The sequence below is a fragment of the Daucus carota genome, chromosome 4, assembly GCF_001625215.2.
Source record: "Daucus carota subsp. sativus chromosome 4, DH1 v3.0, whole genome shotgun sequence".
Lineage (NCBI taxonomy): Eukaryota > Viridiplantae > Streptophyta > Magnoliopsida > Apiales > Apiaceae > Daucus > Daucus carota.
The window spans coordinates 47,437,509-47,465,450 of record NC_030384.2 but is presented as its reverse complement, the minus strand read 5'-3'; the positions used below and the strand labels follow the sequence as shown (position 1 = coordinate 47,465,450).

The window sequence follows — 27,942 nt, the reverse complement described above, 5'->3', positions numbered from 1 at the left end:
ATCTCGCTAGTAACTGTTCCCTTAAATTAGACTGAAATTAGCCCTTTTTAGCAGCAGCCATAATTCGAAGAGAGAAAAGCTTCTTTGTTACCTTGATTACCACCGCATTAATCTTGCTCTTTTTCAGTGATACTCGGTGTCTAATCTTCAAGGACTGCCCATCCCCTCGATTAATTTCTGATCTCTCTGAACGATAATCATAGTCATTCATGTCCTCCCACAAGGTGTCCATTTTCTCCTCTGCCCCAGAGCCTGAGCTCTTTCTTTGCAAATTATTCATACTATTCACGTCGTCGTCCTCTTCTCTGCAACGGTTATACTCTGGAAAAACAAGAGACGAAATTCTCCATAAAGACGGCGTAATTGTGAGGTTAACAATCTGATCATCAGCGACTTGAGGGAAACTAAAATCATCCATAGCAATGCCCATATGATTAACACAAAAAAATATAAAAATGTGCAACGAAGAAATAAGTTACATGTGTGTTGAATTAGTATATAAACTGGTCAGGCTAGCTGATAAAAAAATTCTTTGTTCAAAGATTGAAAAGTGTGTGGTCTGCAATGGGGACGTCTGTGCAGAATTGTATTTATTTACAGAGAAATAAATGCGATCGACTAAATGGTTGGCAATCGAATTTAATGCAGAGAGTTGGGCAGTTGTCCCAACTAATGCCAGAGTGCTGGGGATAATACAGATGTTAAGCTTTCATTAGGCTGATCAAGAATCTGTAGACATGTTTGGATCAGTTACTTTCACTTGCATAGTGATGATGAATTGAAGACATGCTGGAGCACTAATTAGTCCATTAGCCAACAAGTTTATCACTGATCAACTAATTGGTTAGCTGTTGTTTCAACTCAACTGCACAACTTACAACTACATGAATGATTTAGCTCAATAAATTGGTTTTTAGGAGCCTTCCATCTCTTAGGATATTTTTTGAAAAATATGGTTTACAACCTTACAACTGAATATCAGTTCTTAGAAATTTTAATCCAGGATCTGAGACAAAGGATAAATCCATAATTACTTGGGTTATCCAATCGAGCTCATGTTTTTAAAGGTTTAGAATGATAATTATTAGACTTTTTACATTTTTTACCGATGATAAGCGCGGAAAGTATGTTGCAGCAGCACACGTAAAGTCCGAGAAGGGTCATGAATACTAAGTAATTCCTTAAAGTCTTAAAGAGAACAATGAATGCTCATCCTATAACAATTAAAAAGAGATCAAATACATAAAAGTAGTGGACAACTACCTTAAATCTTGATCTTCAGCAATTCAAAAACATATGTACTCTTGAATACCAACACTTCTGCCACAATTTGTTTACGCCTTGAAATTTCTAGAATTCCTCAAAACGACATGCAAAAGCCACAAAACACTAGTCGTTATCGTAGGCCGCCTCAACTATTTGGATAGACTATAGAGGCAGAACGTGAGTCAAAACTCGAAGCATGTACGGAGATATTGGTTTAACATGCCAAATATGCCCAATTTCTTGTTCAGGTTCAAAGGTTCAGCACCAAAACGATATAACAAGCATTCCAATATCATCACAGATGATTTATTGCCGACTTGTATTTACTATTTTTTTAAGAATTCAAAAAAATAGGATAATTAAAAAAATAGGTCATGTGCAAAAGAGGCCTTCTCGCATGCAAAATCAAGTTATAAGTCAAACCAAAAAAAGAGGGCCATGTGAAGTTTGGTATCATATAATAAGCAGACTGCCAGATTCAAAAATATTCAAGGTACTAATCTCAAACAGAAATGTAAAATTTGCTGCAACACTAGGGCGTAAAATTTACCACCAGAAACTGTTAAAAAGTCAACTAAAGGGCAAAAACTCTAAAACTTTTCGCGAAGAATCATAATGGATCTTTCCGAAATATATTCTTCAAATGTCAGACATCACCACCAATTTATCATAGAGAATTTGGTCATTTCTACCGGTGTTGCTCTCCAAAAGTGCACTTTGCACAAGTTCCTGGAGAAAAACCAAATCATACCTCGTTAAAGACCTTAACAATTCTAAATATCCAATTCTCACATAGTTCTACAAACAGATGTCTCATACCTTGACATCTCTGTGTGAAATGAACTTTCCAAGATTATGGATAATTAACCTCATATCTTCGACCTGGTAAACAATAAATACTGACATTACACACTTAAAATTTGAATAATGCCAGTACAGGAGCAAAAATTAATAGAAAATTTACTCTGATGTATCCGACTCGGTTTCGGTCAAAAAATCTGAACGCCTGATCCAAATAAGAAATCAAACTTTAGAAAACCGACAAATAATGTTTGTATTAGTTCTGACACAGTAATTAAATTAATATTATAAAAAGCACCTCCAGCAATTCTTTATCCACCACTCGAGATTCCTTTTTCCTTTTATCTGCCTTTGCTTCCTCTGGGTTGCGCTCTGCTTCCAGCTTGGGCTTTGTATCTGATGTTTCTTTTGCAGGTTCCTGGTTTTTGTTCTTCTCATCCTCGGGGACCTTGTCAGATTTGACAGCTTCGGTAGCACTGTTATTAGTCGCATCCTTTTCCTGTTGCAACTAACAAAGCGCAAGTACATAAGCTGAAACCAACAACATATTAAAGCACTTGAATGGTCTTCTGCAAAGATATATACAGCTCTAAACATTTCACATAGTCTAAAAAGTCCCAATTTGACAATTTCTCCAGCACCTATTTTGGAGATTTCTATCTTACCACAATTCTTTTTCTAGACATATCTAGCAACACCAACATAAAATTACAAGGGGCAAGTCATGCAACAGAGCAGGTGTGTGTACAAATGCAAGTAAAATATAAACACGTTGATTATTATAATGTGTAGTTTGGACATACATAATGGAAAGTAACAATTAAATTGATCAATATAATAGTCCATTTATCTAGAATAGTCGCCCATTAAGTTTCAATACATCAAAAAATAACTACTGATTTAATTTACAGATAATTTTTTATCTAGTTAGGACACCATACAAAATTCAAAGTGTCCCATATTTGTATCAACTAAAGCAAAATTTGGTGCATCAGTCATGAATTTGAAAATTAATTAAACCGATCTCCAAAAGAGGAAACAGGTCATATATCTAATATCTGGGTCATGAAGAGTAGATTAAATATTCTCACCACATTAGCAGAGTCATGTGGGCTCCCATCTGGCATTTCTTCATCTTCTTCTGGATCTTCCTCTGGATCTTCATCCTCATCTGTTTCGTCATCAGGTTTTACCTTTATATCCTCATTAATAGAGGAGTTACCATCCTCCACATTCGCGATTTTTCCAACATCTGTTTGCAACTCAGTATTTGTTTCAGATTTGATCGATTCAGCAAGATTTGATTGAGATTTATCCTTGGTATCGGGTTTAACAGATTCATCTTTTGATTCTGTTTCAATAACTTTGACCTCCACGCTAGGATTGTCAGTTTTCACACGCTTTACCGGTGATACTTGTTCACTTTTCTTGGCAGATACGTCCCTTTGCCTCTTCCGTTTATTTCTTTTGGTTATAAACTTAATGCGCAATTTCTGCACATTATAAGAGTTCTATAAATACATGTGGGCTGGAGTTCCAAAATCAAGAAGTAAAAGACCACAATACTACATTTTAACAATAAGACCGAGCAGTGCATGTTACATTTACATCAAAAGAAAACCAACCTGGAGAAAAGTCAAAAGACGGGAACCCATTTGGTACTGAAGCATTTCGTACAGGGTCTCAGCAAAGACAGAGAGCTGCCAAAATAAATTGTGGAAAGAAATGAGTAAGAATCCTGTAAATTGGTTGGTAAACACAAGAGTAACTGCATTAGAAGCTAAGAGATGAGTTGGGCACTTCAAGTGTAGACCATTAATACCACTTGCAGAGTGTAATCTTGTGAGCAAGAACAGAAGACAGATTAAACAAAAAAGAAAAGAAGCAGCAGCAGAAGACAGACACTGCTAGAATAATGGGTGCAAGAATTCATCAATAAAACAAACCTCAAATGTTGACTCCTCGATATCTTTGGTTGTGTAGTCCAAAAGTGAATCGAGAGAAAGCGACAAAGAACGCAGCTGTAAGCAAATATAAAACCACTAAGCATAGCAAAATATATTTTTCATAAAAAGAGAAAAAGAAAATTATAGATTATAAGTAGAAAGCTTATTATTGTCCTGGGCTTATTTAACCTACTTTCATGTTCTTGCTCCCTTTCGTGCGTAGAAACAATCCAGGGTGCCGAGGAGGCTCTTCGGGCTTTTTCTTTTCTTTTACATCTCTATTTGATTTATTCCTAGTTTCAACTTTTCCATCTTTGTCTTTTCTTTCTTTTTCAACTTTAGATTTTTCTTTTTCATTTGACTTCTCATTCCTGCCTGCATCACCATCTTTCTGACCGACTGTTTGCTCACCATTGCCTGCCTCCATGGAGATATTGCTGTGATCTTTCACCTTCTTGCCGTCTACAGCCTTGCTCACCTTTTTACTTGAACTACCCATAGCTTGCTTCTCCGATTGTTTCAAATTCACTTTAGGTAGCGCTTTATTTTCTGACTCGACTTCCTTCCCTTGGTTGCTAGCGTCTGTAGTTTGCTCTCCTGTAGTCTTCATGACATTTTCCGCCGTAGCCAACTTAGATCCATCCTTGTTAACATCTTTAGCACTCTCATTAGCACCGTCACTGGTTCCCAAAGCAGAGGCCTTGCGTTTAGGCACTCTCTTAATTATTTTTTTCTTTACAACTGTTTTCACACTTGAATCTTGCAACCCGGTAGCAATGCCTGAGTCTAATTTCCCCTTAGATCCTTCAGACCCCTCAGGTTCCTTAGCAGCTATTAGTTCAGGCTGCACTATATTTCCTTTCTGAACAATTTTTTTAACAATCTTCTTGGCAATTTTCTTTCTAATTAGAGTCTTTGCAGCAACTGGAGTAGCAGATGTCTTGGCCAACTGACCCGCAACTTCTGAGTTTAAATTCTTTTCTCCAACATCCTCGTCCACCAACTTATCAGTCTGTGCTGTAGAGTTCTCCGCAACTGAGTTCTTATTGGAGACTTTTTGTTTGACAATTCTCTTCTTGATAATCCTCTTTTTACCTGATTTTGTGACACCACTTGTCTGACCAGGATTTTCTTCCTCTACCTTTTTCTCCAATTGTTTTCCTTCCTCAATTTCAGATACATCCTTTTCCTGGACTTTCTTATTGTTTACAATATCCACTTGCAGAGCTGAAGTCCCAATCAAGCTGTTCTCATCTTTCTCTTTTTTGTTTGCATTTACGTCTCCAGACAATTCGTTCGACCTCTTCACTGATTTCACGTCACCTTTAGGATCTTTGACGGATTCAAGGTTCTTATCTGATTGAAAACATCAAAGACTATAATAATTCACCAAACTTACTCTGTGTTCCCAGGTTTAGTTTTGAGGAGAAAGGGAAAAAATATGATTATTTATTTCTAAAAATGAAGAGAACTTGGGAACACAACATCAAGGTGAAGAGAATATAAGCTTTTAAAGTTTCTTACCTTTCACACCATCTTTCTTCTCCCCTCGTTTCTAAAGTTGCAGAAAAGAGATGAATATGATTAGTTTTACATGGATCTATATTTAAGCAAACAAATATAGTAGATATAGCAAAACAAATTACACCCAATACTAGACATGTATTTGCACACGAACAGCCACATTGTAATTAATGTAACATACGAAATGCAAGTTTGAACGTTTTGCAGCGTAGAAAGGAATATCTAATTATTAAATTTTTGGTGATGATAAGACAATATGATAAACCATATATACAATTTCATATAAAGCACCTAACAATCCACTAAAAGTGCAACAAAACATACAGTAAACCACACCATAAAGTAGGTTCAGAGAGGTTATAGTTGTTGTTTAGGACCCCAACTTAAATTAGGTTACATAAGACGAACTAAATAATGCAAGCTATCAAAATACAGAAGTGTATTATTACTAAAGGTCAAGGCAAGGTAAAATCAAGATGTAAACTAGATGTAGGCGTGTAGCATACCTCTTTTTTCAAAGCAAGCTGACGTTCTCTCTCAGCAACTTCTTTCTTCTGAGCAAGCCACTGTTCCCTCCATATCTCCAAGGAAGGCAGGCAATCTGATAAATCTGGGACATATAACACTGTAACCTCCTTATGGTTGAACAAGCCGTCCTTCCCAATTCTATCATAGTGTATCTGCGAACATTAATGTTAATTAGCACTATGACCAGCTTCGAGGAATTTAATTTAGTAATAATGATATAAGTGGGACATATACAAAAGAATATGAAAAACAAATGTGTAATATTACTTTTAGATGACTTAAAACTAACATATTGACATGGAATACCCATAATTAATGGTCCCATAATTTGTGGTAGTAATCCAAATGTCCAAGGTATGGGTTATACAGGTATATATATGATATTAATAGGTTGTGTACAGCTACACTGTCAAATTACTAACTCGTGACGGGCCAAAATAATTTCCAAGGATGTAGTAGAAATCATATTTTCACATGCTCTGAAGCTTATATAAATATGTGGAAAAATAACTGTTATCAACAATTAAAGTTTATATAACAAAAGGAAACCTCAAGAAAACGATTCCACCGACGGCAACTAGTCAAGTCCAGTCCAGTCATAGCCTTGGCATATCTGAATGTCAAAATAACACTGATTAATTTAGGAATAGTTGAATGTTTACATGCTAGATATAATCATACCAACACGAACCTTATAACAGTTCGAACTAGTGAAGAGTCATCCACAGATGGATCACCACCATCAATTGCATCCCATGGGCCTCCAATTGCCATAAAAGCATTATCCTTTTTGAGAAGGGCAAATCTCAGCATGTTACAATAATGGGGTATCCTATCATCATATCTTCTTTCTGATGAGAGCTCTTCCAAAGCATTTTGACTAAGCCCACTCATTAAAATCATCTGAACCAAATGAAGAGGAGAAAAACAAATTAATAGGACGCCAAAAACATAACTTTAGTTTTGGGATTCTTACTAGATATGGAGAACTCGGTGATGAGAGAATCAGCATATGAAACTGAAATCCAAATTACTAAGGTTTGCATACAGCCAGGCACAGGCTGACACAATTAAATTTGTAAATAGAATTGAAAACCTAATAGGTACTCGCTGATAGACCTCCATAAACAAATGCAGATATCTGCTTTTTAAAGTGCTGAACCTATTATCTATTATAAATGGAAAAATGTCACCACATATATACACAAGCAGATGCTACTCTTAAAAAGAGATGTGTCACAGATATTTCAGCAGATGAATATGAATAAGAAAGGGTTTGATGAGGACAGTTTGTCACCAAAGAGTTAAGCAGATAGTGACACTTTGATCACTAAACACTAAACAGTTCCATGGTTGGATCATTTTCTATACATACATATTACATGCATGCATGCATACGTACATATATATATACATACACACACACATGTATGTGTGTGTGTGTGTATTAACTTCCTTCCCAAGTGACTGAGAAACATAAACTGTATATGTTTAAGATGAGTTTGGTCAGTTGCTGTCTCTTTCACAAAATTAATATTAAACAAAGTACAGTGGCAGTATTTAAATCCAGATTAACTGGAAGTACACTAGGTAGAGGTGTTCACCAATTAGTAAAGTAAAAAATACTATTATAGGTATAATAAGAAGATATGAAGATCTCGATAAGTGGATTAAAGAGAAGTACCTTTGCATTCCACACAGTGATTCCTTTCTCCGACTTTAAAAGTACTTTGTCCACCGATTTTGGTGGCGACAAAGTTTGCTCAGCAGCACTCTCATCTTCAATGAAATCATGCTCAAAACTGTTTGATCACATTTCTCAGAAACATTTCTTGGGCAGATTCTTTACATTAATTGGAAAACAGTTACTTTTAAGAAAATTTAAAATATATATATATATAGACATAAGAGTCATTCAATTCTTGTGTCCGCCATTCTGTTCTCTCTTAAAAGACACTCTACCAGCAAAGTTATATTGTAATTACAATAACTATCTACATACACGGAATAAGGTACTAAATTACAACAAATGAGCTAACAATGCCTATGAATACATTAGAAAGGCAAAGTTAATGGACAAGTAGAATGAACCGCAGATCTCATAAAATGCCATAGACAATATGACTATAGCAAATATACCTGACAGGAGTATGGACAGAGAGCTTCATATCCTCCCTTGGCCAGTTCACAATTACCTAAACACAAGAAATGTCAGCTTCTTCTTGGTAGCAATTAATATTTTATTATCCTGTAAAAGTAACAAAAATACCTTTGCGACTTCTGAAGCTACATATAACTTAGGATATCGCTTATCCATTGATAAATAATCCCTCTGAACTTCTACCAAACTTGAGGAGTAGACCTGTGGAGCAGCAGCTAAGTTATGTAAAAGTCCGACTCTGAAACATTTTCAGAAAATAATGCTGGAATTTATAGACATGTTAAATGTTAGTTAAAATACACAACCTCTAAGGCTCAAAGTCATCAAATTAAGATAGATCATGCTTAAGTCGAGGCTTAAAATAGATATAGGTTACTACAGAAGAAAAATGAATCAGAGAAAGGGTAATGCTACTATTCTAGGGAACGTAGCTTAGGGAAACTATGAGGTATGTAACAAAGTATAATTTAGTAGAGTGGAAATCTAATAATGAGGAGTCAACAGTAAAGCATTGTATTTATTGAGGCGTCAGGAGAGTAAAGGAAATCCCCAACGAAATAAAAGGTTCTTGGGAGCATCAAACTGATTGCACGAGTATTGATACAAATCAGAAAGCCTGAAACAGAGGCAAGCTGAAAGAAATGCGGTATTCTACAATTATGGTGGGGCAATGCAGCTCCAGAATTCTCAGAGGCAATGATAGGAATGAAAAAAATAACTTCCAATCCCTCAACTAGTCCAGAAAGGTACAAATCTCCGAGCTCTTATATAGCTTTTTACCTTGCATACATATTCTCTTCGTATTTCTTTGACAGGTGAGGGGCGCCTTCAGCATGAAAGAACAGTGAGTTAGTCATGGAGGCTGCCAACATAGACTAGCAGCTTTACATAGAGAACTAGAGCAAGACGCAAAATTTGGAAGGAAAAAAACACCTATGTACGACTTCATGACGTGGTGAAACTCGTCGTAAAGGTCTCGCTTCTTTCGACAATGAGGAACCACGTCGATCCCTAGAGAGTCTTGCGGGAGTTCGTTCACGTTTCACTTCAGATCCATGCTTGATCTCCCGATTTCTCTCTTTTTCTCGTCGTTCACGCTCCCTTCTTTGTTGCCTTTCTCTTTCTCGCTCCCTTTCACGCTCACGTTCCCGTTCTCTTTCCTTGTCCCTTTCTCGTTCCTTTTCACGCTCACGCAAGAGATCCCTGCGCCGTTCCTCGTCTCTTCTTTCAACCTCCCGAGCATATCCACCTCTCTCATCTTTCCGGTCATCTATTCTTGGTAGACTCCCACGTGACAACAAGCTACCAGTATAATCAGACTCAAGTGAAGCACCGTGAAACCCTTTTCCTGTAGCATAGTCCCTCCCAGGAGGCAGGCTAACTCCATAACCAGGATTTGAAGAGCTTTGAGCGTAAACAAGATCATCGACATTTCTTCTTGGCGCAGCCCCTAAAATCGATGGAGCAAGTTGTTGTCCACCATGCGATGAACCGCTTAAAGCTGTTAGATTGCGTGGATCAGCATCCACTCTACTAGCATAAGACATAAGATCGTCAGCTGGATGACGAATGCCAGCACCCCTTGTCACAAGATAATCAGCTTGTCTGCCAGAAATGTGTTGCCACTCAGTGTACTAACATGAATGTATCCATATCTCATGAATCTGTACATAATAATGCTTTGAACAAATATTACACCTGTACTTTACTATACTATTAACCCAGAAGACCAGAAGTATGTATTTGAGGAACTGTGGATAAAGAAACTTGTATAGGAGTATATATCCTTATTGGAGAACCGGCAACATAGATCAGTAAAATTGTTACAGGTACATAAGCTAGAAAATTTACCTAGAACCCCCATCAAGAGGATTAGATTGCAGCGACTGAACCTTTAGCATCTGTTCATGTCGAAGCACTGATGCCTGGTCCAAGCGATCATACAAATCTGTCTGCATTGATATATACATTATTACTAGGAACAGGATAGAAACATGGACATAAATGCATATAAATACATGTGTGTAAACAAATCTAATAGAACTTCACACTGATAAAATATGAACAATTATATATTTCTTATCAAGACCCAGACCTGATGTTGATGCGTAAAACCAAGTGAATCTCCATACCGGCCAGTTGATTCATTTTGTTCCCTACCAATATAGGCACTTGATCGCTCACCATACTGACGTCTGTCAATTGATGGATAATCAGAAAGCTTATCCACATATAGTTGATCACCTTTCTGACCATATCCATGGATTGATGAGGAGACATAGTCACTAGATACAAATTTAGGTGAGTCTGATATCGTTGAGCTATAACCACGTCGACTTTCCAAAGCAGTAGGTGCAGCCCCCTTGCCACTTTGGGCAGAATGCTGCTGAAAGGAAAAAATGAACAAAAAATAACAACAGATATCAAAACCCAATAGACTGACAGCAACATATTAAACTCAATCAGTATTAGCTAGGACAGGAAGTAAAAGAGTGATGTAAATAGAACTTACCAAAATAAAACATGCTATACTTGGCTCATTTCTCAATTCATGTATTAAAAGTAAGTAAGGATGATATTCATTAAAACAATTAGGTGATGAAAAGATATATGCATAAGAAAAGGTATTGATTTCAGGTCATGGACGGTTCAGCCTAAAATTTCATTAAGGATAATATATGTTAAAAATAAAATTTTAATATCATTAAGAGCCAAAGCAACATAGAAGTAGAGATTTTTAATTTTACAGAATGACAAAAGGGAAAAGATCTGGAAAGTCGAGAAGTGGAGATGGGCAAGACAACTGGTGTGCACAGCATACTTACGTTAGTTTTTTATTTTACTTTGCAAATTAAACAATATATGGTATAGATAAGTTGATGTTTTTTTGTGGAAGGTTCATGTCAAAAGTTCAATATTCTCATTGGTATCTGGTTCAATGTAATACTTCTATTTTCAGCAAGTAGTGGCAAGTAATAAATGATAAATGAAAGTACTACTAGCACTGAGAATATGCTCCTTTTGGCACAATTCGGGGTTAAATTGCCTAATGAGCACAGCACAAAATGAAAAGAAAAGGCATTCCTTTTTAGTATTAAAGACATTAAATAATCAATTGCATTTTAATCAAAAAGAAAGAAAGAGTCTAGGTGCAGTGGTAAATGTTTCGCCAGTAATCTGCCAAAACAGATCAAATCACTTCGATGCATTACACCATAACTGCAAAATAAATATTGCATTGTTCAAGATTATTTATATACTTATAGATAGTCAAAAACACAGTTATCAGATGTTTTTGGTAAAGACGCATAATAAAAGTTTAAATTAGCGCTGAAAAGGGCATTTCTTTTGGATTGTGCTGTTTTGGTCATTTTAACCATAAATGTGCCGGAAAGGGCAAACACCCCTGAAACATGTATTCACAGTTCTTATTTATGCTACTGTTGTAAACAATACACACACACGCACACACATATATAAGATGCACCGACCTGGGTACTGCTTAAAGCAGCTGAACCGTACACTGAGCTGTACTGCCCACCATAATGGGATGCAGCAGAGAGATGAGCTCTATATCCTCCACTAATATCTGCTGCTTCATGGGAACTAGCACCCCCGAGCATAGATGAATGGCGTGAAGCCATAGATAGCTGAGAAGACTCATCTGGCCCTCCACCTGCACTTGCAGAATAGGCCGCTGCCAACTTTACCACAAGAAGCACAAGATGCAAACAAGAACAATAGTTGATTAGAAATCAATAGAAGTACTTTTAAATTTGGTTAGCTAATAAACTTATTATGGAATCAATGTTAAATGGAACGAGGTTCGATTCGAAACTGGGAAGAAATCGGATATGCTAAACATTACATTTAGTGAATCCAGTACCATAGAACGTATGGGGACGATGGGTATTTATATATACACATTACATTTAGTTACAATACAGTTTTCATTAATAATATAAACATTTAAAATAAAATTATTTTAACCTTTATATCATAAATTTACTAATTATTTGTGATTTATATGATGATAAGGCCTGGGCCTAAATATGAGATAATTTATTAGACTTCATGTGTTTGAAACACTAAAGGTTAATTTATATACAAACATTAGTATTGGGCCTGTAGATTACTGGGCCCAAACATAGGTATATTTTAGTAACCTCTTTATCAGAAGCTGTTTCTATTACATGTAGAGATGCATATACATCCAACCGGCGTTCTTCTCATCATTCTGCAAACAATAAATATCGAATCACAACAGAACAAAATCGATTACTGTCATATGATATTTGAGACATGGATCTATTTATTTTAAACAGGAACCATGTGTGTTCTTAGGTTTGTATGCAACATCGCTTCCCACATTTTAGCTAGCGACCCCTGAGGTTTCCAGTCACATTTATTCCGGGATGGGGTAAGAACAAACTGGGTTGCCGAACGTGACCTCATTCCCTTATCATTGTATAGAAGTTTCACATTACAACAAGGGCTCCATGTTTCACCATGATAGTATAATACTACTAAAAAAAACATAATGAAGAATGGAGAAAAAACAGAATAACTAAAGGAAGAAAAAGGTATAACGGCAGGTCGGCAGCCACTGCTAAATTAATAAACCAAGGAGTTATCTGTATAAAATGGTAAACCTTAAAACTCAAAAACAGATTATTGCATAGAAATTTCCGTCTAACCTTTAATGCTACGAATCAAATTCATACCAGACTATAAATTAAAATCCATACAGTGTATTGTCAGCTTTCAAGGTTCAAAATTAAAATATATAATACCAAAAGTGTACCATCAATGAGTCAATTAAAATAATAAAAACCACTAAATATACAACAAACCGAAACTTCAAAGAAACCTGTAAAGCATCACATCAAAACCTGTAAATTAACATATCGAAACCAGATTTCAAAAAAAAAAACAGCCAATAATACTTTTCATGGAAGCACGTATAATATATACAAGCAATCTTCGTCTACTTCCACTTCTCTCTTCTTCTAATTAGAAGACACGAAAAAAGCCTGTTTCTTGCTATGGAGAAAACAAACAAAACCCTACAAATTGCAATATAAACATGAATACCCCTAATTTATTTCGCTTTCAAAGCAATTCAATAACAATTCCACATCATCAAACAAACCTAATCCAATTCAGATTCATCAATTCATCTTCCTCCGAAACAAGACACACATATACAACAATAACAATGCCTTCAATAAACTAATTATAAGAACCTAAAATAAATCAAAACAGTAAAAATTAAAATCAAACAGATTAGAAAAAAGAGAATGAAGCATACGTTGTGGCGATAAGCGGATTGAGAATCGTAGGGTTTAGCTGGCTGCGGCTGACCATAGTTACTGCCAGTCCCTCGAGACGGATACATACTATACTAGTGTTGATTGAATTATAGATACAGTTTGTTCTATCTATCTAATTTCAATCTCTTCTTCAGGCTGTTTGTGTGTTTATCTTGTTGCAGAGTCGTCTCGTCTCTCGAGATTTTGCAAGACGTTTTGAGAAGAAAAGAAAACCCTCGCGAATGTCTCATCGACTGGGCCTTGTTTGTTGTTTATATATATAAAAATAATGGATTTTGGGTTTGGATATTATATTTTGTGGGTGCTTAAAAATTTCTTCATGTTTTTAAAACAATTATATAGGTTTATGTATTTTTGGACAATATTTACAAATTTTTGGATGACAATGTTTTTACACCTTTGTTGTGCTTTCAAGAATGTGATGTATAAACTATTGTTTCTATTTCCAAAGTTTTTCTGTAATTGTTAATTATTTTTTTGAAAATTCTGTAATTCTTAACTTAAAATTATTTTTATGTATAAATATTTTGGGATTATAATTTTTATATAAATCTGGGGGAGATATTTATTTGTGTGTTAATACATATTCGATATATAGATTTTCTCTTTTTATTAATATGATATATATCTATATATATTATTTTATATTTGATAATTTCAAATTCTATTGTATATAAAAAGAAATATGGAAGTAGATTATGATTATTTGACAATAATTCCAGATATTATTAGTTTTAAATTGAGATAATTGAATGCGTGAAACATACATGAAATATGTTTTGTTATTTACTTTTACATATAGGGGATGCTAAACTTCTTATTAACATATTTGAAAAAAAAAATTAATAATGCATGACTATGTCATGTTTATTATATATTTTCTTATAAAAAAGTATAATAATTTATTGTCCTTTCAAATAACACAAGTTAATTTATAAAAACAAAAAAATTGAAATTCATAATATTCTGGATCCGGATTTTGAGAATATTGACCCAAAATTTAAACCTGGATTTGGAATATGATCGAAACTCAAATTCCAAATACATATGTAAACATATTACAAGTATATATTTATATGTATATATATACATATATTTTATATTATATTATAAAATATATATATTTTAATCTGAAGTTATGAGATGTGTTTGACTATTTTCGAAATATTGAAACGAAAGCTCATATAAAATTTAGTTTTATAATTTTATTTTTAAATAACAATTTAACAATTAAATTTTTATATAGGAAAAAATAAATTATATAACCATATTTTATATAAAATTTAGAGGGGTGTATTCAATTGGGATTTTAAATAAATTTTTTCATTCATGAAATATTAGAGTATTCGATTGGAATTGTTTAAAATTAATTAAAATCTTACAATTGAGATTTTAAATTATACTACATAAATTGGAGAAAATGCCCTAAATAACTAGAATTTTAGTATTATAGTCCCAAAATACCGAGAGTCGGTGGAATTTCTCTTTTTGCCAACTGCCACTCGCATTTCCTGAATGCGTATAGGAAGTTCAGTATCCAGTTATTTCTCTTCTTCTCTTATGCATAACACATCCATCTGAATATATAGAGGTTATTTCTCTTCTTCTCTTATGCATAACACATCCATCTGAATATATAGGGTAACACATCCATGAATATATAGGGGTTATTTCTCTTCTTCTCTTATGCATAACACATCCATCTGAATATATAGGGTTAAGACTATGATGTTGATAGGCTGCTCGTTGATTGTTGACCGCTATAGTAAAGAAGTTAATTAATATACAATATGAGAACAAAAGAGTACTAGTCGGAACGCATCCCTCATAGCAAATAATCAGAACAAAAATATGCACGTATTTAGAATATGCGTGTGTTTCCGGCACTCGCATCAGCTGGATGCGTAACTCTTCTTCACTGTCTTCTGTTTCAAGTGATGAGGATAAGAGTATAGTTGTGATTGATGAACAAGAACAACGGCAGCACGCACTTGCTAAACTAGAGCAAGTTTTCATTTACTTTCTTATTGATTTCTCTTTTTGTGTAAAAACTAAAAAACTGAAAAACATTTGTGGAGAAGTGGAAATCTGTTGGGATGTTCAATTGGTTTTGTTTGGGGGAGTTTAGGTTGAAGGGCAAGAAGTCATAAGAAAAAGAAAAGGACAAAGTCAAGAAGAAGAATACTCGTATGTTCTAAGAATTATAACTACACGCATTCAAGGAATGCGTGTTTGTGTGGTTATTTACACTCTCATCTGAAAAATCGTTAGATAAGGCTTTCATCTCAGAATTTGACGATATTCAATCAAGATTTGAATTTACTTAAAAATCCAGCAATATTAATAAATAACATAATTATTAATAAAACGACTAAAAAAGGATTATCCGTATACAATCATAAGCCGGGCCTATAAAAATAAGTCGTAAAAATGTTGGACCTGTTATTTACCTGGATGAAGTTGCCCGTCTTAAAGTAACCACGGGAAAACAAATGGGCTTTCGAAAAGGGGGACGTGGGCTCTGTACCGGCCCAAGACCAGTATGCAGTGGCTTACATGTGGAAATTGGAATTGTAGACTGCTTTCACCGGGTTGTATTGCTGAAGCGATGTGCCGATGAGTCGATGACATCCACTGTCATGTTAATTTCATAATTATAAATATAAATATGCAATATATATTGGTTGTAAACTATGCAATATAAATTGATCGTAAATTCGCTTCTTTTCCGTGAGTTCTACCATCTACTAAATCTTTATGTAACAAATTTATGTGTAAGTAACTATTTTGACGTTTTACTAATTTAAGCACTAAATTATGATTCGCTTGGGATTTTAAACTTGTCAGTCCCGGTCCTTAGTAAAATCAAGAAAATAAAAAAAATTTGATACTCGATAATCACATATTAGCAGAAGTTAACGATAGTCTGCCATTTGTTGTACATTGATTGGATAACAGTCATCAGGAGGTCCTGAGTAAGCCCTTGTAGCCAGAATTCGATTCACAGCCTCAGTCGGATGAAATGCATCCCAAAACACATGTTCTTTCCTGTTCATGCAAGGTATTGTTAATGGAAGACACGTTATTTGCCCTCTGTTTCTTCCTATGCCACAACACCCCTCATCCGTAACAGTAAATCCTGTGAATACATAAATTTCAATATCATCAACACTCGCCTTCATAAATCTGGACAGTCACAAATACGTATAATAAAAAAGCGGTCTCCATAGAACTCAGACTCGTGTTTTTGATTACCGTAGGCATGAGGATTTTTTAGAATATCGCCAAATGCACCGTATGTGTTGCCATAAACAAAGATTGCATCAAGGTGGCTCTTGTTTAGCTGATCAATTAATGATCGAAGTTGTATGTTGAACTGTCCGACCATGTCATTTACAGAAGATACACACTTCCCCGGTGGAGGTCGGCTGGTGGCTAGCTGATTAGGAATGCAACCAAGTTGTCCAATTCCGACCAGGAAAAATTTCCTCAGTCCTAGACTGTAAAGTGCCTGGAAATGAAAAATCCGTCGCCTGGGATGTATTAGTATATTTCTGGAGAATTGAAGTTGTTAAAATCTTAGACTAAATTTCAAAAATATGCGGTTTATGAGAAGAATTTAGTAGTCTTACTAGGATATGCCTTGTGTAGTGCTTTATGAGGAGATCGGCATAATCTGCAGGATTGTAGATGTAGCTAGAGGCATATAAAGAAGGCAGCAGATAGTTATTAAGGTAATCATTGCTACCGAGAATCACTACTGCTAAAGATGACCTCAAATATTTTGTAAGCTCCTGATCATCCATAACATTCTTTAATTGATTTAAGATGCTCTCGAAGTTTTGGACCTGGAGCCTAAAGCTGAATCGTTCACCCTGTTGGACATACAGGTTAAAAATTTATAGTTCAAACATAAAGAGTGTGTTAAAAAAAAAACGATTAAAGATGTAAGTTAAATAGTCCTGTGAACATTACTAGATTCTGTCCTGACTCGTCGAGGATGCCTGCAGCAGCTGAGGCAAAACAGACCCCCTTAAGAATGTTTTGCCCGGTGGCTAATGGATCTGCATATGCTGGAAGAAGCGGAAGTCCCAACAATTCTCCTGTAAAAAGGTGAGTGAAAATTAACTTATAAGTTGTAGCCACAATAGATCTAGACAAGTGCAGGGGGATTAAACTGTTATAAGTTTTGTTTACTTGTTGCCATTACCGAGCAAGTCTATGACAGTTTTTCCATTACAGAATCTACCAGAGGGCTGGCCTTGATAGAAATCAACGCCATAGGGCACGTAATTTGCTTTGGCCAACGAGGTAAGGTAATTGTTATTGCCTGGATCAGTTAATGAGTCTCCGAATGCAAACATTGCTGAGAATTGTGGTGATGCAGTTTCCACATTTCCGGAAACAATCACAAGTGAAGAAACAATCAGTACCAGCAGTGTCAACATTTCTGTATAAATGCCTTCTTTCTCTGTAGCTGGCTTTCTCTGGAAGATCAATGCAGGTCATGGTACATATATCAAACTTTTTAGGAACCCTTGTAAGTAAAGAAATAAAGATTTGAGGCTCTTTATTTGGGAAAAAGAGCACATATGCTGAAACGGTTTTTAAAGCATCCAACTTTTCCATGATAACCATATAACAGTATGATACTTTTTTCTCCTTTATAAGCACCGAACCAGTAAATTACATGTTTCGGAATTCTTATATAAAATCAATTCCAAAAAATAGGACTTCTCACTGATACCGCACAATATTACTCTCTATTTTACGGTTATACCAAAACAATATACCTTTTCTAATAATCATGTTTATGTACCTTGTAAATTAGTATCCGTTCTGATAAATCTCGAGATGAGCAACACAGATCATGTTATAACAGACCAACAGCTTTATGCTTAAAGTATTACTTCATATGACTTGTACACCTTAAAATACTGCTATATTTAGGTGCTGCAGCCTGCTACAGGTGCATCTTTAAATGTGGTTCAGTCTTTTAGGAAAAGTAAGAGCATTTTGGTTGATCTTTGCTTTTCTCTGAAAGATTATTTTCTTTGGTATTTTCTGATAGCCTCCTTCTTTTCGTAGCTCAACAGAAACAAAAAATACTTCATGATACTGAGCATGCATTCTGTACATAAAAAGAAAAAGTATGAAGAAAAGCTCTACAGAACCCTGTAATTAGCCTTTACAAACAAGATCTGCATTAAGTCCTCGTAATACATGTATAATACACGATGATTTGGCGACTAGAGGGGCCTAAAACAATTTATTTAGAGTACAACTTAACAATACTATACTGTATATGGAATTGAAATGGATGATTAACAATCTTTCTGTAGGAACAATGAGATGATTTATATTCTCCATGGATGAATATAGTTTTGTTATTAATTGATTTTGCGGCAGTTTTGGCGTACTTCTCCTTTTGAACCCTCTTTGACATCCAATAAACTCATCTTTACCATAGCCTGCTGGAAATCAAGGAAAAACATGGCTTCATTCATGGCATAATTATTTACAATGCCTCTAGTTTGCGGGCTCGAGAATAAGGTCTGGTCTGAACTGAGTACTCCAGCTTTGTTTTGCAAACCAATGAAGTAGTTATTATCAAATGTGTTTCGAGACCTGTCAAATGGTTGCTCTGCATTGTCTCCAGCTTTGCATGTTCTAATCAAGGTGTTGGCAAATTGTGTATCAATGTCTGGATCTACATTATGTGTGCTGTCAAAGTTTGCCAACCTGTTCTTGAAGGATGCACATCTTGCCACTCCTAGTGTATGTGCCCCTGAAAACCATGTCCACGAAAACAAAAATCACTCTAACTGTAACTTGAGGGATAATATATAGTACGTATTAGCAAAAATTGTAGAATATTATTGATGGATTACCCGATAGAGCCACCATATCTTGAGTGGTGAAACCATGCTGCCCAAACATCCTGATGAGCTCTGAACTATTGAAAGTCGGCGGCGGGAGGTTTCTTGTATCTTCTATCTTTGACCTTCTTCCATCTTTCCTTCCTTTCGGTATGTCATAAACTGGACCTCCAGCCTGGTATTACATCGAAAACCAAAATTACTGATTTGGTCTAAAACTTCCTGAGCAGAATAAATCCCATCTCCTATCAACCTTAAGGTTTCGGAGAGTTGCTAATTTATCATTGTCCTGCTCTTCTAAGTTCTAAACTACTGGCCTTGAGCTAGTATATTCCTCAGTGAATGTGTATGTGTGTTATGTGTTTACTTACGAAAAAAACAGCATCTCTGGCAGCCATTGCCACTATATCAGCACAAGAAACCACTCCAGGACATTGATCTTCAAGCTGTTCCTTAATATCATCAATAACCTCATAGCCCCTCAAACTCAAATTTGCTGGAGAATCCTTCTCTGCAGTATTCCCCTTTGTTGAATCCAGTAAGACCGACGCATCACATCCCTAGTTCATTTAACATAAAATCATTGATAATATACAACATGCCCAGTACAAAACCACAAAAAAGCCTAACAAGTAAAAGAAATGAACCTGAAGGAAGCAGTCATGAAAATGCATTCGAATAAGGCCAGCCGCAAGTGTAGGATCAGATTGCAGAGCTCGATTCACTGTGTCCTTCACAATCAGCTCTACCATTGGACACCTCATTATATAGTAATTCATACTTAGAGCTTCTGCTGCTCTAAACATTGTTAATCCACTTATTAACAAAAACATAACAACAGAAACTTTATTATAAGTACTGTTCTTTATCACCATCTTTCCTGATTTTGTAGAACAGATTGTGATTAAGAAAACAATCTCTCAGACACTATACTCAGATAATGTTATAAGTAACTGATTAGTTCATAAGCTATGTCTGATGCAGTAGTGCAGGAATCGTAAATAAGACTATATATAGTGGATCGGCTAATGATTAAAGGCGATGTACTGCTAAATTATAATGCTTGAGTGGAATATTCCAGATTTACGATTTCAAATTCATCAGTGGAACCAAAATTGTGGTCCATAATCTTCTGTACCTAATTAGATTAAATGTGTGAGTAAAGAATTAGTTTAAGGCTTGTTATCTGCATGTAATTCGACGTGTATTACACCAACAACAGTAAGTGGAGCTCTGAGATTTCTTAACAATTCAACATGTAATTACATTTACAAATCTTAAATGATTACAGAATTTCCCATATCACATATAAGGTGTACTATATAACCTTAACATCTTCAAATCGTATTTTTTAGCTATTCTGTGATGATTTGATCCATGTATTGATGCCAGAACTTTACGTTATAGTATTGCCGCCACTAACTAACATCCACGATAACCAGAGGCATAATTTGAGTATCATTATTGGATTATGTAAGTTGTGAGTAAATTGTAAAGTAATACTAAAAGGTCCAAGTCCCTAACATACGGATGTCAGAGCATACTATTAGCGGGAAAAAATCATTGAACAGCTTAATTCTAAGTGTTTGATGCATATGCAGGCATGTTACGGAGTTATCTAACAGAAAATAGCCCAATTCTAGAATTTTTCTCGTTTAATCATTTTTTTTCGCAGGATGTATGCTACTAATATTCGACTGTACTTAAGCAGCTGCCAATATTAAAACAACGCACACAACTAACTAAAATTGGAGTATAATCAAAGATTTAACTCTCCCTAATTAGTGTCACATATGCATTGACTGCTGCAAAGTGGATAGTGGAAAAAATGATGATACCAGTCCCCCCTAGTGACTTCCATATAGTGCACAAAGCTGGTATCCATGTTCAAATCCCTTTTTAGTTTGAAGGTGGAGGTGGAGTAATACTCATCCTTCTTTTAGAGTTGCATTTTCGCGTAAAATTCAGCACGCCCGTTCATTCTAGTGGCGCTCACACGTCTTTCGACACCCACTCTTTTGTCTCTTTTCATTTTGGGTACAGAAAATGGTCTGAAGTCAACTGGGATAACTTAATATGTAGTCAAATGTTGTTGTGTTATTGTTTGTTGCTGTCCATGTCTCGTGCATTGGTTGGTATCAAATGCTATTCATTCTTTGGTGGTCGCATGTTTGTGTAGTGATGGAACTTAGGCCGTGCTTGCCAAACAATGAAAAAAAAAATGTATAGAAATGGGTGGGACGGAGGGAGTAATAAGAATGACGAGTGAATACATGGATTGTTGTCGGAGATGACATACAAATTGGCGATCCTAAACCAGTAGGATCCTTTATTTTATAATAGATATAGGCAATGTACAACGACACTGTTGGACTTGCCCTAAATTCATATATTGGTTAAATGCCGAGAAACTCGGATGGACAAGATGAATTCCATGCTTATCCTCCGAGCACTGAAAGAGGTAAACTATTAAAAGCTGCCTTTGAGGAGTATAGTGTCAGAAAAGTCCTTTCAAATTTTTTCACCATTATAAATTTTTGTAAAATTTATAATGGTGAAAAAATGTATAAAAAAATTTAGGGGGGACACATGTTCCCATGCCTCTTCTTAGATCCGCCTCTGTGTACGGGTAGAATTTCTTTAGCAAGGCAAAAATTCATCACAAGAGAGCAGCGAAAGGGCATAGACGACTTGCACGGTTTTTTCCCATGCTTTTTTAGGAGTCATCCCATATCGCTCGTAAGAGGGGCAGATAGCGACCCAAATTTCCTTGAGCAACACCCCTGCGCTCAGTGCACTCCGTAATTTCTAACAAATCGTGCAAGGTTGACAGGACCTTCCCAGAAAAAGTACTTTGGCACTCAACTTATAATAGCTACTAGTTTGCACTTGGCATGCATGTATATACCTAAAGCATAATTTAGCACAAGTAGGGACGCAAAATAAATACATTACGGGAACTCAAAGCTTGACTAGATTAAAAAAAAATATCAATAGTGCTGATGCATAATGTAGATGCCCGGTCTTTTACATATTTACACTGTTTTTCAGACCAAACAAGTTAAAAGCATTTACATATTCCCAAAATGCACAGCACCATATCAAGCTTTAGTTGTCCAATTCACCCTAATCTTGCCGTTAGCACTTCCATAAGCAAGGTCGACCATGTCACCCTTGGCTTTTGTCGCTCGGTCAGAGCACACACGACAGACATATTTTGCAGGAACAGCTTCATGATCTGGAATGCCGGAACATCTAGTGTGCTGCCAAACACCACAGACATCACAAGCCAACATTCTCTCTCCATCATCATCTCTTGCACCGCAGATACAATCCACTATCCAGCTCTCAACCCCTCTTTCCATTCTGAACTTAGACGACCCATTTTTACCCTGGCATTTCCCACGGATTCTAACCGTTTCAGTTGAACCAAATAGAAGTTTGACCTGGGTGGACTCAGGTACACCGCCATAGCCAATTATCTCTTCTGCTTGAAATCTTCTCAACGACAGATACACTTCTTGAAATGCTTTTGCACCTTCTATCTTTACATCAGAAATGGTAGCAATACAAGGTAGTATAATTACTTCAGGAGGCGGCTTAATAGCATCATCCTCGGCCAGGTCCACGAGATCTACTTCACATGATAACTGAACAGCAGATGGATGCATAACTGTAAAAAATTTCTCAGGATGGTAATTCTTTACAAATTGCTTGCAATCGAGCAGCTTTCTAGCAGATTCAATTGAACGACTCAATTTGATTTCAGGCACAAAGCTCAACATTGTTAGGGGGTGAAGCATGGCCTCGTACAGGTACCTAAGGTCATGGAGGAGATTTGATTCGGCTGGGTGGTTTGTACCTGAAGGATAGTGACAAATTGAGTTTGAGCTTTCATTCTCAGAGACACTTACTCGCTCAAGCCTGCATATGAACAAGCACAGAATTTCAGCTATAAATACAGATCATAAAATGCTTGGACATACTTATTCAGTTTTTATAACAATCACAAACATTTAATTAAATCACTGAATATACTAATTTGCTACCTGTACTCCAAAGCACCAGATTCTGGATTACACCGCGAATTGACAACCATTCCATTCGCCGCATGTTTTCCTTTAAGTTCCTTGAGGCAATAATCCAGTAGTTCAGGAGGGCCTGCCTTGCAAACAGCTCCCCTAAGCGCACGCCAAGGGACCCAAGAGGATCCAGAAATAGCCCTCATCACTTTGAACATTGCTTTTTCCACTCTAAAAATATCATTATCAGTCCATGCACTCAGAATCCTCGAGTCGCATAACTTACGCTTCTTAAAGGTGGCATCATCAACCCTCACAGGAGAAGTATGTGCAGCCCGTATCAAATTCATCAGAAAACAAAAGAGATCTCTAATATTTACAAGCTCGTCCTCTGATATTGACTGATATATTGATATCAAATCCTGTAATCTAGTCCTTGGTTTCCTTCCCTGGGAAGTAAATATGGAGAGCGGCGTATTTGAGAGGGTTTCAACTGCCATATTGTAAGCATCAACTGTTAGGCCAAAACTACCAGCACCAAACTCATAACCCCAGTCACCATACCAGGGATGGCCCTTAGTGATGGCATGTAGAAGGCGGAATTCCAACCCATACTTTTTCGAGACATCCATAACACTGACCTTTCTGTTCACGCGAGGGACAGCAAATACACAAAGCTACATTAGTTCTGCTTAAGCAATAAGTGAAACTCTCTCGCAAAACATCTTAGAAAAGGTATGCACATAAAGTTTAATAATTAACCCCCCTTCAAAATAATGAAACTAAAAACTGCAACATAAAATTTTGGGAAGGAAAAGGAAGGTTTCCAAAAGTCGGTAAATTCGGATACACAAAGCCTTATATACACAAAACCCGGACCCTAGTAACTTGTATAGCTAGGCAGCAGACAACATTATTAGCAATATTACTTGTTGATGACACACAATGTATTTCCCCTTGGCAGCAGTAATCCGGCACTTTTTAAGGGGGTGATGAGTCCAACTAGCTACACGATGTGATATTAATTACATTAACAGTGGCAAACACTCACCTGACTGCAAGTACTTTACACAAGCGATCCCAAAAGTCCATAATATGACATCCAGAGAGCACCCTAGATCCACCTTCTCTACCATTAACTCTAAGAAGGTGGCCATAACCATTGGTATGGACAACAGCATGTAAGAGATGAGTTGTATCCTCCAGCTGATTATACATCCAATCTTCTGCATCTTCAGCGGTCATCTCATGGCTACAAGACTTGCACCTGTAACTAAGCCACATTACTTTAGACTAAGATATCTATAAAAACGCATAACCCCAAAATTACAAGGGAATCCGAGTTGTAACCCAAGTATTTAACAAATTCGGAGATGAATTCATATGATAGTTTGTTCCTAAATTAACAAATTAAATATGGATCTATTTTTACACAGTTATTTTTTTGGCAAAATGTATTATAATATAGTTGCATCGACTTCTAAGCAATAATACATGCAACTTGCAAGTCAGTAATACAACATCTGAATTTTGAGAACTAAACATCAAACTTTACACTTCATTGCTCATTCAAAGAGAGGTTTTCGCCAATTTATTTACATATTGTTGCCTAACAGTTAATTATAGTATAGCAGTCATAACTCCTTTGGCGGAACATTTTGAACTGTAATCGTTTAAAAAAAAACCTTTTGCAGGAATTTCATTTAACATTGTCTAATCCTGTTCAGGAATTTTTAATTTAACACTGTCTGACCGCATATCATTAATGATTGTTTAGTGATTTCCATTTGAAACGCTAGATTTCATGCCGCCAAATTGGAGACAACTATTGCAATATTGCAATATTTCTTAAAATGAGAACCTTGAATAATCTTTCTATACTTCCTGCGTATCTTCACTTATTGCTAGTTATATAAACAATTAATATTCCTCATTCAAACTACTTTCAAAGTAAATGCACATAACATGTTCCACTACAATGCGAAAAACCGCAAACCTTGAACAACCCTCACCTTAAGTCGGACCCCGGGAAGCTGTCACCGCAGCTCGAACACGGCTTGTTATAGCCTCCAATTGAGCTACCATCTGCCTTGATGATAAAATGGTATCTCTTGGCACATACTGGATTGCCGCTCCAACCTAAAATTAAAAATCAAAATTAGCCCTTTACTGAAATTCGAATAATTAAAAAAATAACAAGATAATATTAATAATTATTAATAATAATAATAATAACAAATACTCCCTCTGTCCCATTTAATTCTATACGTTTCTTTTTAACTGCTCGACACGCATTTCAATGCTCTTATAAAATATAGTTCCGTAACTTATTTTTGAGATTTTCTTTTTCTGTATAAAAATATAACATCCAAACTTTAATTCAGAAAAGAAAAATTTTAAAAATAAATTACACAACTACACTTTGCAGGAGCATTAAAGTCCGTGCCGCGTCCCCGTCCCCCAATGTATACAACTCAGGGGACGGATGACGGATGACGGAGGGAGTAATATATACACAAGGTCCATTCCATCAGGTTAATTTGTTGTCAGCGGTCCATGTCATCTTTGACTTTTGTAAGCATATAGATTAATAATAAATAATATAATAAAAATAGAGGTAAAAAATGGCAAATTATTATTGATACGTGTCGAAAAATATGAAATATCCCACCTACAGGCTACATGTTACCAAACTAAAAGTGGGGCCAAAAGGAAGAAACAAGATAAGTTAGACAAGGGACCCACCATGTATATCTAATTATTTTATCTCACTCATTGTTTTAGTACTTCTATCATATCCGTCCAATATTAATTTATTTATTTATATATTAATATTTTATTTATATAGTTTTTTAATTATTATACCGGAAATGAGTAAACAGATTGGTTTGCTAAAAAAAAGCAGCATTAACTATTCTCGTATTTCCCGCCAACTACTGACTCGTTCAGTGACTCGGTCAGTTAAGGAACTCACCAACGACTCGGCACTGATCGCAATACACGGATCTAGATCTCGCCACGTTCTCCTCGACGACGTCAAGACAAACAGTGGCTAGATCATCCCCGTCCGAGTTCGACTCGGCCGAGTCGCCGACTCGGAACACGATCTGGCGCGTCATGAGTTGCGGCAACAGCGACGACGGCGGCGGGAGCAGCGCGTACTTCGAGACGAACGCCTTCACGCTGTTCCGGAACGGCCCGTCCACCGGCGACTCGCCGGACGGGAAGGTGAAGAAGTCGTTCACGTCGGCTGTGACTCGCCGCTTCATTCGCTTCAACGGCCGGCCATTCACGACCATATTGTTCTCAAACTCAATCGTCAGATCTCTGCGCGTGAGCACTCTACGACGGCGCGTGGGCCACTATCTCTCTCACACTTCTTCAGATCTAGTGAAATCAATAACTTTACGGTGGAGAAATCGAAAGAATAAAAAGACTAATCGGCGGCGCAAAGAGAGGGGGAGTGAAAGAGGGGGAAATCGAGATTAGGGTTTGAGAAAATTGGGGCTTTTTTGGAACATTAGATGTATATTTATGTGTATAAATATAATTTTAATTTATTTGGTTTTTACGGGGAAGCGTGAACGAAAATAAATAAAAAGCGAAGGGGTATGACTTGGGCAGAGTCGGTTTAAGAAGAGAGTAGAATGTGGAGGAGTTGGTTGAGGTTTTTTTTTTCCTTATCATTATTTTACGTTTTGAATCTTAATAGCTAAGTCTAGTGTTTGTAAATTTACAGAAATACCCCTTCTTGGGATTTATCATATTAGCCTTGGAAATAGGAGACATAATAACATCTGACCATCCTTTATTTCAAAAAAGTCTTTTTTAATATGAAAATAAATTTAAACACGTGTCGATATTTTTTATAAATTTATTCAGTGTGTATTTGCTAGTTATACAAGTGCTCTATTAAGATATCGATAATGATGCATGTAGAGAATAATATGAGGAGTCACTAAATCAAAAATATAAATCAAATTAAGTTTTTCATTGACACGGGAAGAGTTGTAACTTAGTTTAGTTACTTCATCCAAATTAAGATTTTAATTTTCTTGTTTGAAAGCAATATTGTCAATAAACATAAACTTTCAAGGGTAGTATTGTAAATTGACTAAAGAGTTAAAAATGGGAAATTTGATTTTGCATCCATAATTTGAATGGGTCAGAAAAGGATATGTTTGGAAGGAAATTACAAATATGCCCATTGAATTAGCTGTCAGCAACTGCCCATTGTTTTTCCTTTTCTTTTGTGTAGCGGTCACACGTGTGACGCGTGCCTGCACCGAATGCCGTGAGAGAGTAAAGTGAATTCAAAAATGTAAATATTAAAATATAAAAGAGGAGGGAAGCGTTTCATATTGAAGCTGTTAAGACAATCAACTAAAAGCTTGAGTCTATTAATACACAAGTTTATAAAAAGAAAATTATAGACAATTTTTTGTTAGTTTAATAACTTTGATCAATCAATAATTAATTAAT

At 36.0% G+C, this 27,942-nt stretch overlaps 4 protein-coding genes across 7 annotated transcripts; all 4 read right to left on the bottom strand.

Moving 5' to 3' along the window:
- Positions 1-1,664: 1,664 nt before the first annotated feature.
- Positions 1,665-13,790, bottom strand: LOC108218531 (protein SHORT ROOT IN SALT MEDIUM 1). Of its 3 annotated transcripts, none has more exons than XM_017391508.2 (21): positions 13,538-13,790; positions 11,718-11,930; positions 10,322-10,612; positions 10,078-10,178; positions 9,160-9,831; positions 9,007-9,052; positions 8,335-8,427; positions 8,205-8,260; positions 7,750-7,867; positions 6,757-6,968; positions 6,615-6,678; positions 6,044-6,217; positions 5,538-5,568; positions 4,207-5,369; positions 4,014-4,088; positions 3,693-3,767; positions 3,159-3,560; positions 2,366-2,575; positions 2,231-2,272; positions 2,086-2,148; positions 1,665-1,995 (listed from the first exon to the last, which is right to left on the bottom strand). In XM_017391508.2, exons 1-21 carry the CDS (start codon positions 13,622-13,624, stop codon positions 1,906-1,908), a joined length of 4,278 nt encoding a protein of 1,425 aa, XP_017246997.1. In that variant the 5' UTR covers positions 13,625-13,790; the 3' UTR covers positions 1,665-1,905. The 3 variants fall into 3 exon arrangements, with proteins under 3 accessions (XP_017246997.1, XP_017247001.1, XP_017247000.1); XM_017391512.2 differs by having other exon boundaries at positions 2,366-2,566; XM_017391511.2 differs by having other exon boundaries at positions 10,322-10,609.
- Positions 13,791-16,433: 2,643 nt separating this feature from the next.
- On the bottom strand, positions 16,434-18,103 carry LOC108217997 (GDSL esterase/lipase At1g71250-like). The gene is made up of 5 exons (XM_017390918.2): positions 17,770-18,103; positions 17,535-17,662; positions 17,192-17,434; positions 16,815-17,070; positions 16,434-16,698 (listed from the first exon to the last, which is right to left on the bottom strand). Exons 1-5 carry the CDS (start codon positions 18,005-18,007, stop codon positions 16,475-16,477), a joined length of 1,089 nt encoding a protein of 362 aa, XP_017246407.1. The 5' UTR covers positions 18,008-18,103; the 3' UTR covers positions 16,434-16,474.
- A 637-nt stretch (positions 18,104-18,740) lies between these two features.
- LOC108216403 (peroxidase 47) lies at positions 18,741-20,434 on the bottom strand. Its single transcript, XM_017389155.2, has 4 exons — positions 20,086-20,434; positions 19,810-19,998; positions 19,451-19,613; positions 18,741-19,347 (listed from the first exon to the last, which is right to left on the bottom strand). The coding sequence occupies exons 1-4, from the start codon at positions 20,311-20,313 to the stop codon at positions 18,950-18,952; spliced, it is 978 nt and encodes a 325-aa protein (XP_017244644.1). The 5' UTR covers positions 20,314-20,434; the 3' UTR covers positions 18,741-18,949.
- Positions 20,435-22,394: 1,960 nt separating this feature from the next.
- On the bottom strand, positions 22,395-27,142 carry LOC108219026 (PHD finger protein At1g33420). 2 transcript variants are annotated; one of them, XM_017392260.2, is made up of 5 exons: positions 26,435-27,142; positions 25,473-25,599; positions 24,512-24,727; positions 23,488-24,105; positions 22,395-23,362 (listed from the first exon to the last, which is right to left on the bottom strand). In XM_017392260.2, the coding sequence occupies exons 1-5, from the start codon at positions 26,757-26,759 to the stop codon at positions 22,540-22,542; spliced, it is 2,109 nt and encodes a 702-aa protein (XP_017247749.1). In that variant the 5' UTR covers positions 26,760-27,142; the 3' UTR covers positions 22,395-22,539. The 2 variants fall into 2 exon arrangements, with proteins under 2 accessions (XP_017247749.1, XP_017247747.1); XM_017392258.2 differs by having other exon boundaries at positions 24,512-24,733; positions 26,435-26,909.
- Positions 27,143-27,942: the final 800 nt, after the last annotated feature.

Coding starts and splice junctions, on each gene's coding strand:
- LOC108217997 (XM_017390918.2), bottom strand. CDS start 18,007: ATGTTGACACTGCTGGTACTGATTGTTTCTTCACTTGTGATTGTTTCC. Junction 17,435..17,534: donor ACGAGTCAGGACAGAATCTA/GTAATGTTCACA, acceptor TATGTCCAACAG/GGTGAACGATTCAGCTTTAG. Junction 16,699..16,814: donor AAAAAATCCTCATGCCTACG/GTAATCAAAAAC, acceptor ATGTATTCACAG/GATTTACTGTTACGGATGAG.
- LOC108219026 (XM_017392258.2), bottom strand. CDS start 26,759: ATGGTCGTGAATGGCCGGCCGTTGAAGCGAATGAAGCGGCGAGTCACA. Junction 25,600..26,434: donor CGATCAGTGCCGAGTCGTTG/GTGAGTTCCTTA, acceptor TTTTAATTTTAG/GTTGGAGCGGCAATCCAGTA. Junction 23,363..23,487: donor TCTGGTGCTTTGGAGTACAG/GTAGCAAATTAG, acceptor GTTCATATGCAG/GCTTGAGCGAGTAAGTGTCT.
- LOC108218531 (XM_017391508.2), bottom strand. CDS start 13,624: ATGTATCCGTCTCGAGGGACTGGCAGTAACTATGGTCAGCCGCAGCCA. Junction 10,613..11,717: donor CTGCTTTAAGCAGTACCCAG/GTCGGTGCATCT, acceptor TTTTCCTTTCAG/CAGCATTCTGCCCAAAGTGG. Junction 1,996..2,085: donor TTTCACACAGAGATGTCAAG/GTATGAGACATC, acceptor GTTTTTCTCCAG/GAACTTGTGCAAAGTGCACT.
- LOC108216403 (XM_017389155.2), bottom strand. CDS start 20,313: ATGGTGATAAAGAACAGTACTTATAATAAAGTTTCTGTTGTTATGTTT. Junction 19,999..20,085: donor TTCATGACTGCTTCCTTCAG/GTTCATTTCTTT, acceptor TAAATGAACTAG/GGATGTGATGCGTCGGTCTT. Junction 19,348..19,450: donor AGATATGGTGGCTCTATCGG/GTAATCCATCAA, acceptor CATGGTTTTCAG/GGGCACATACACTAGGAGTG.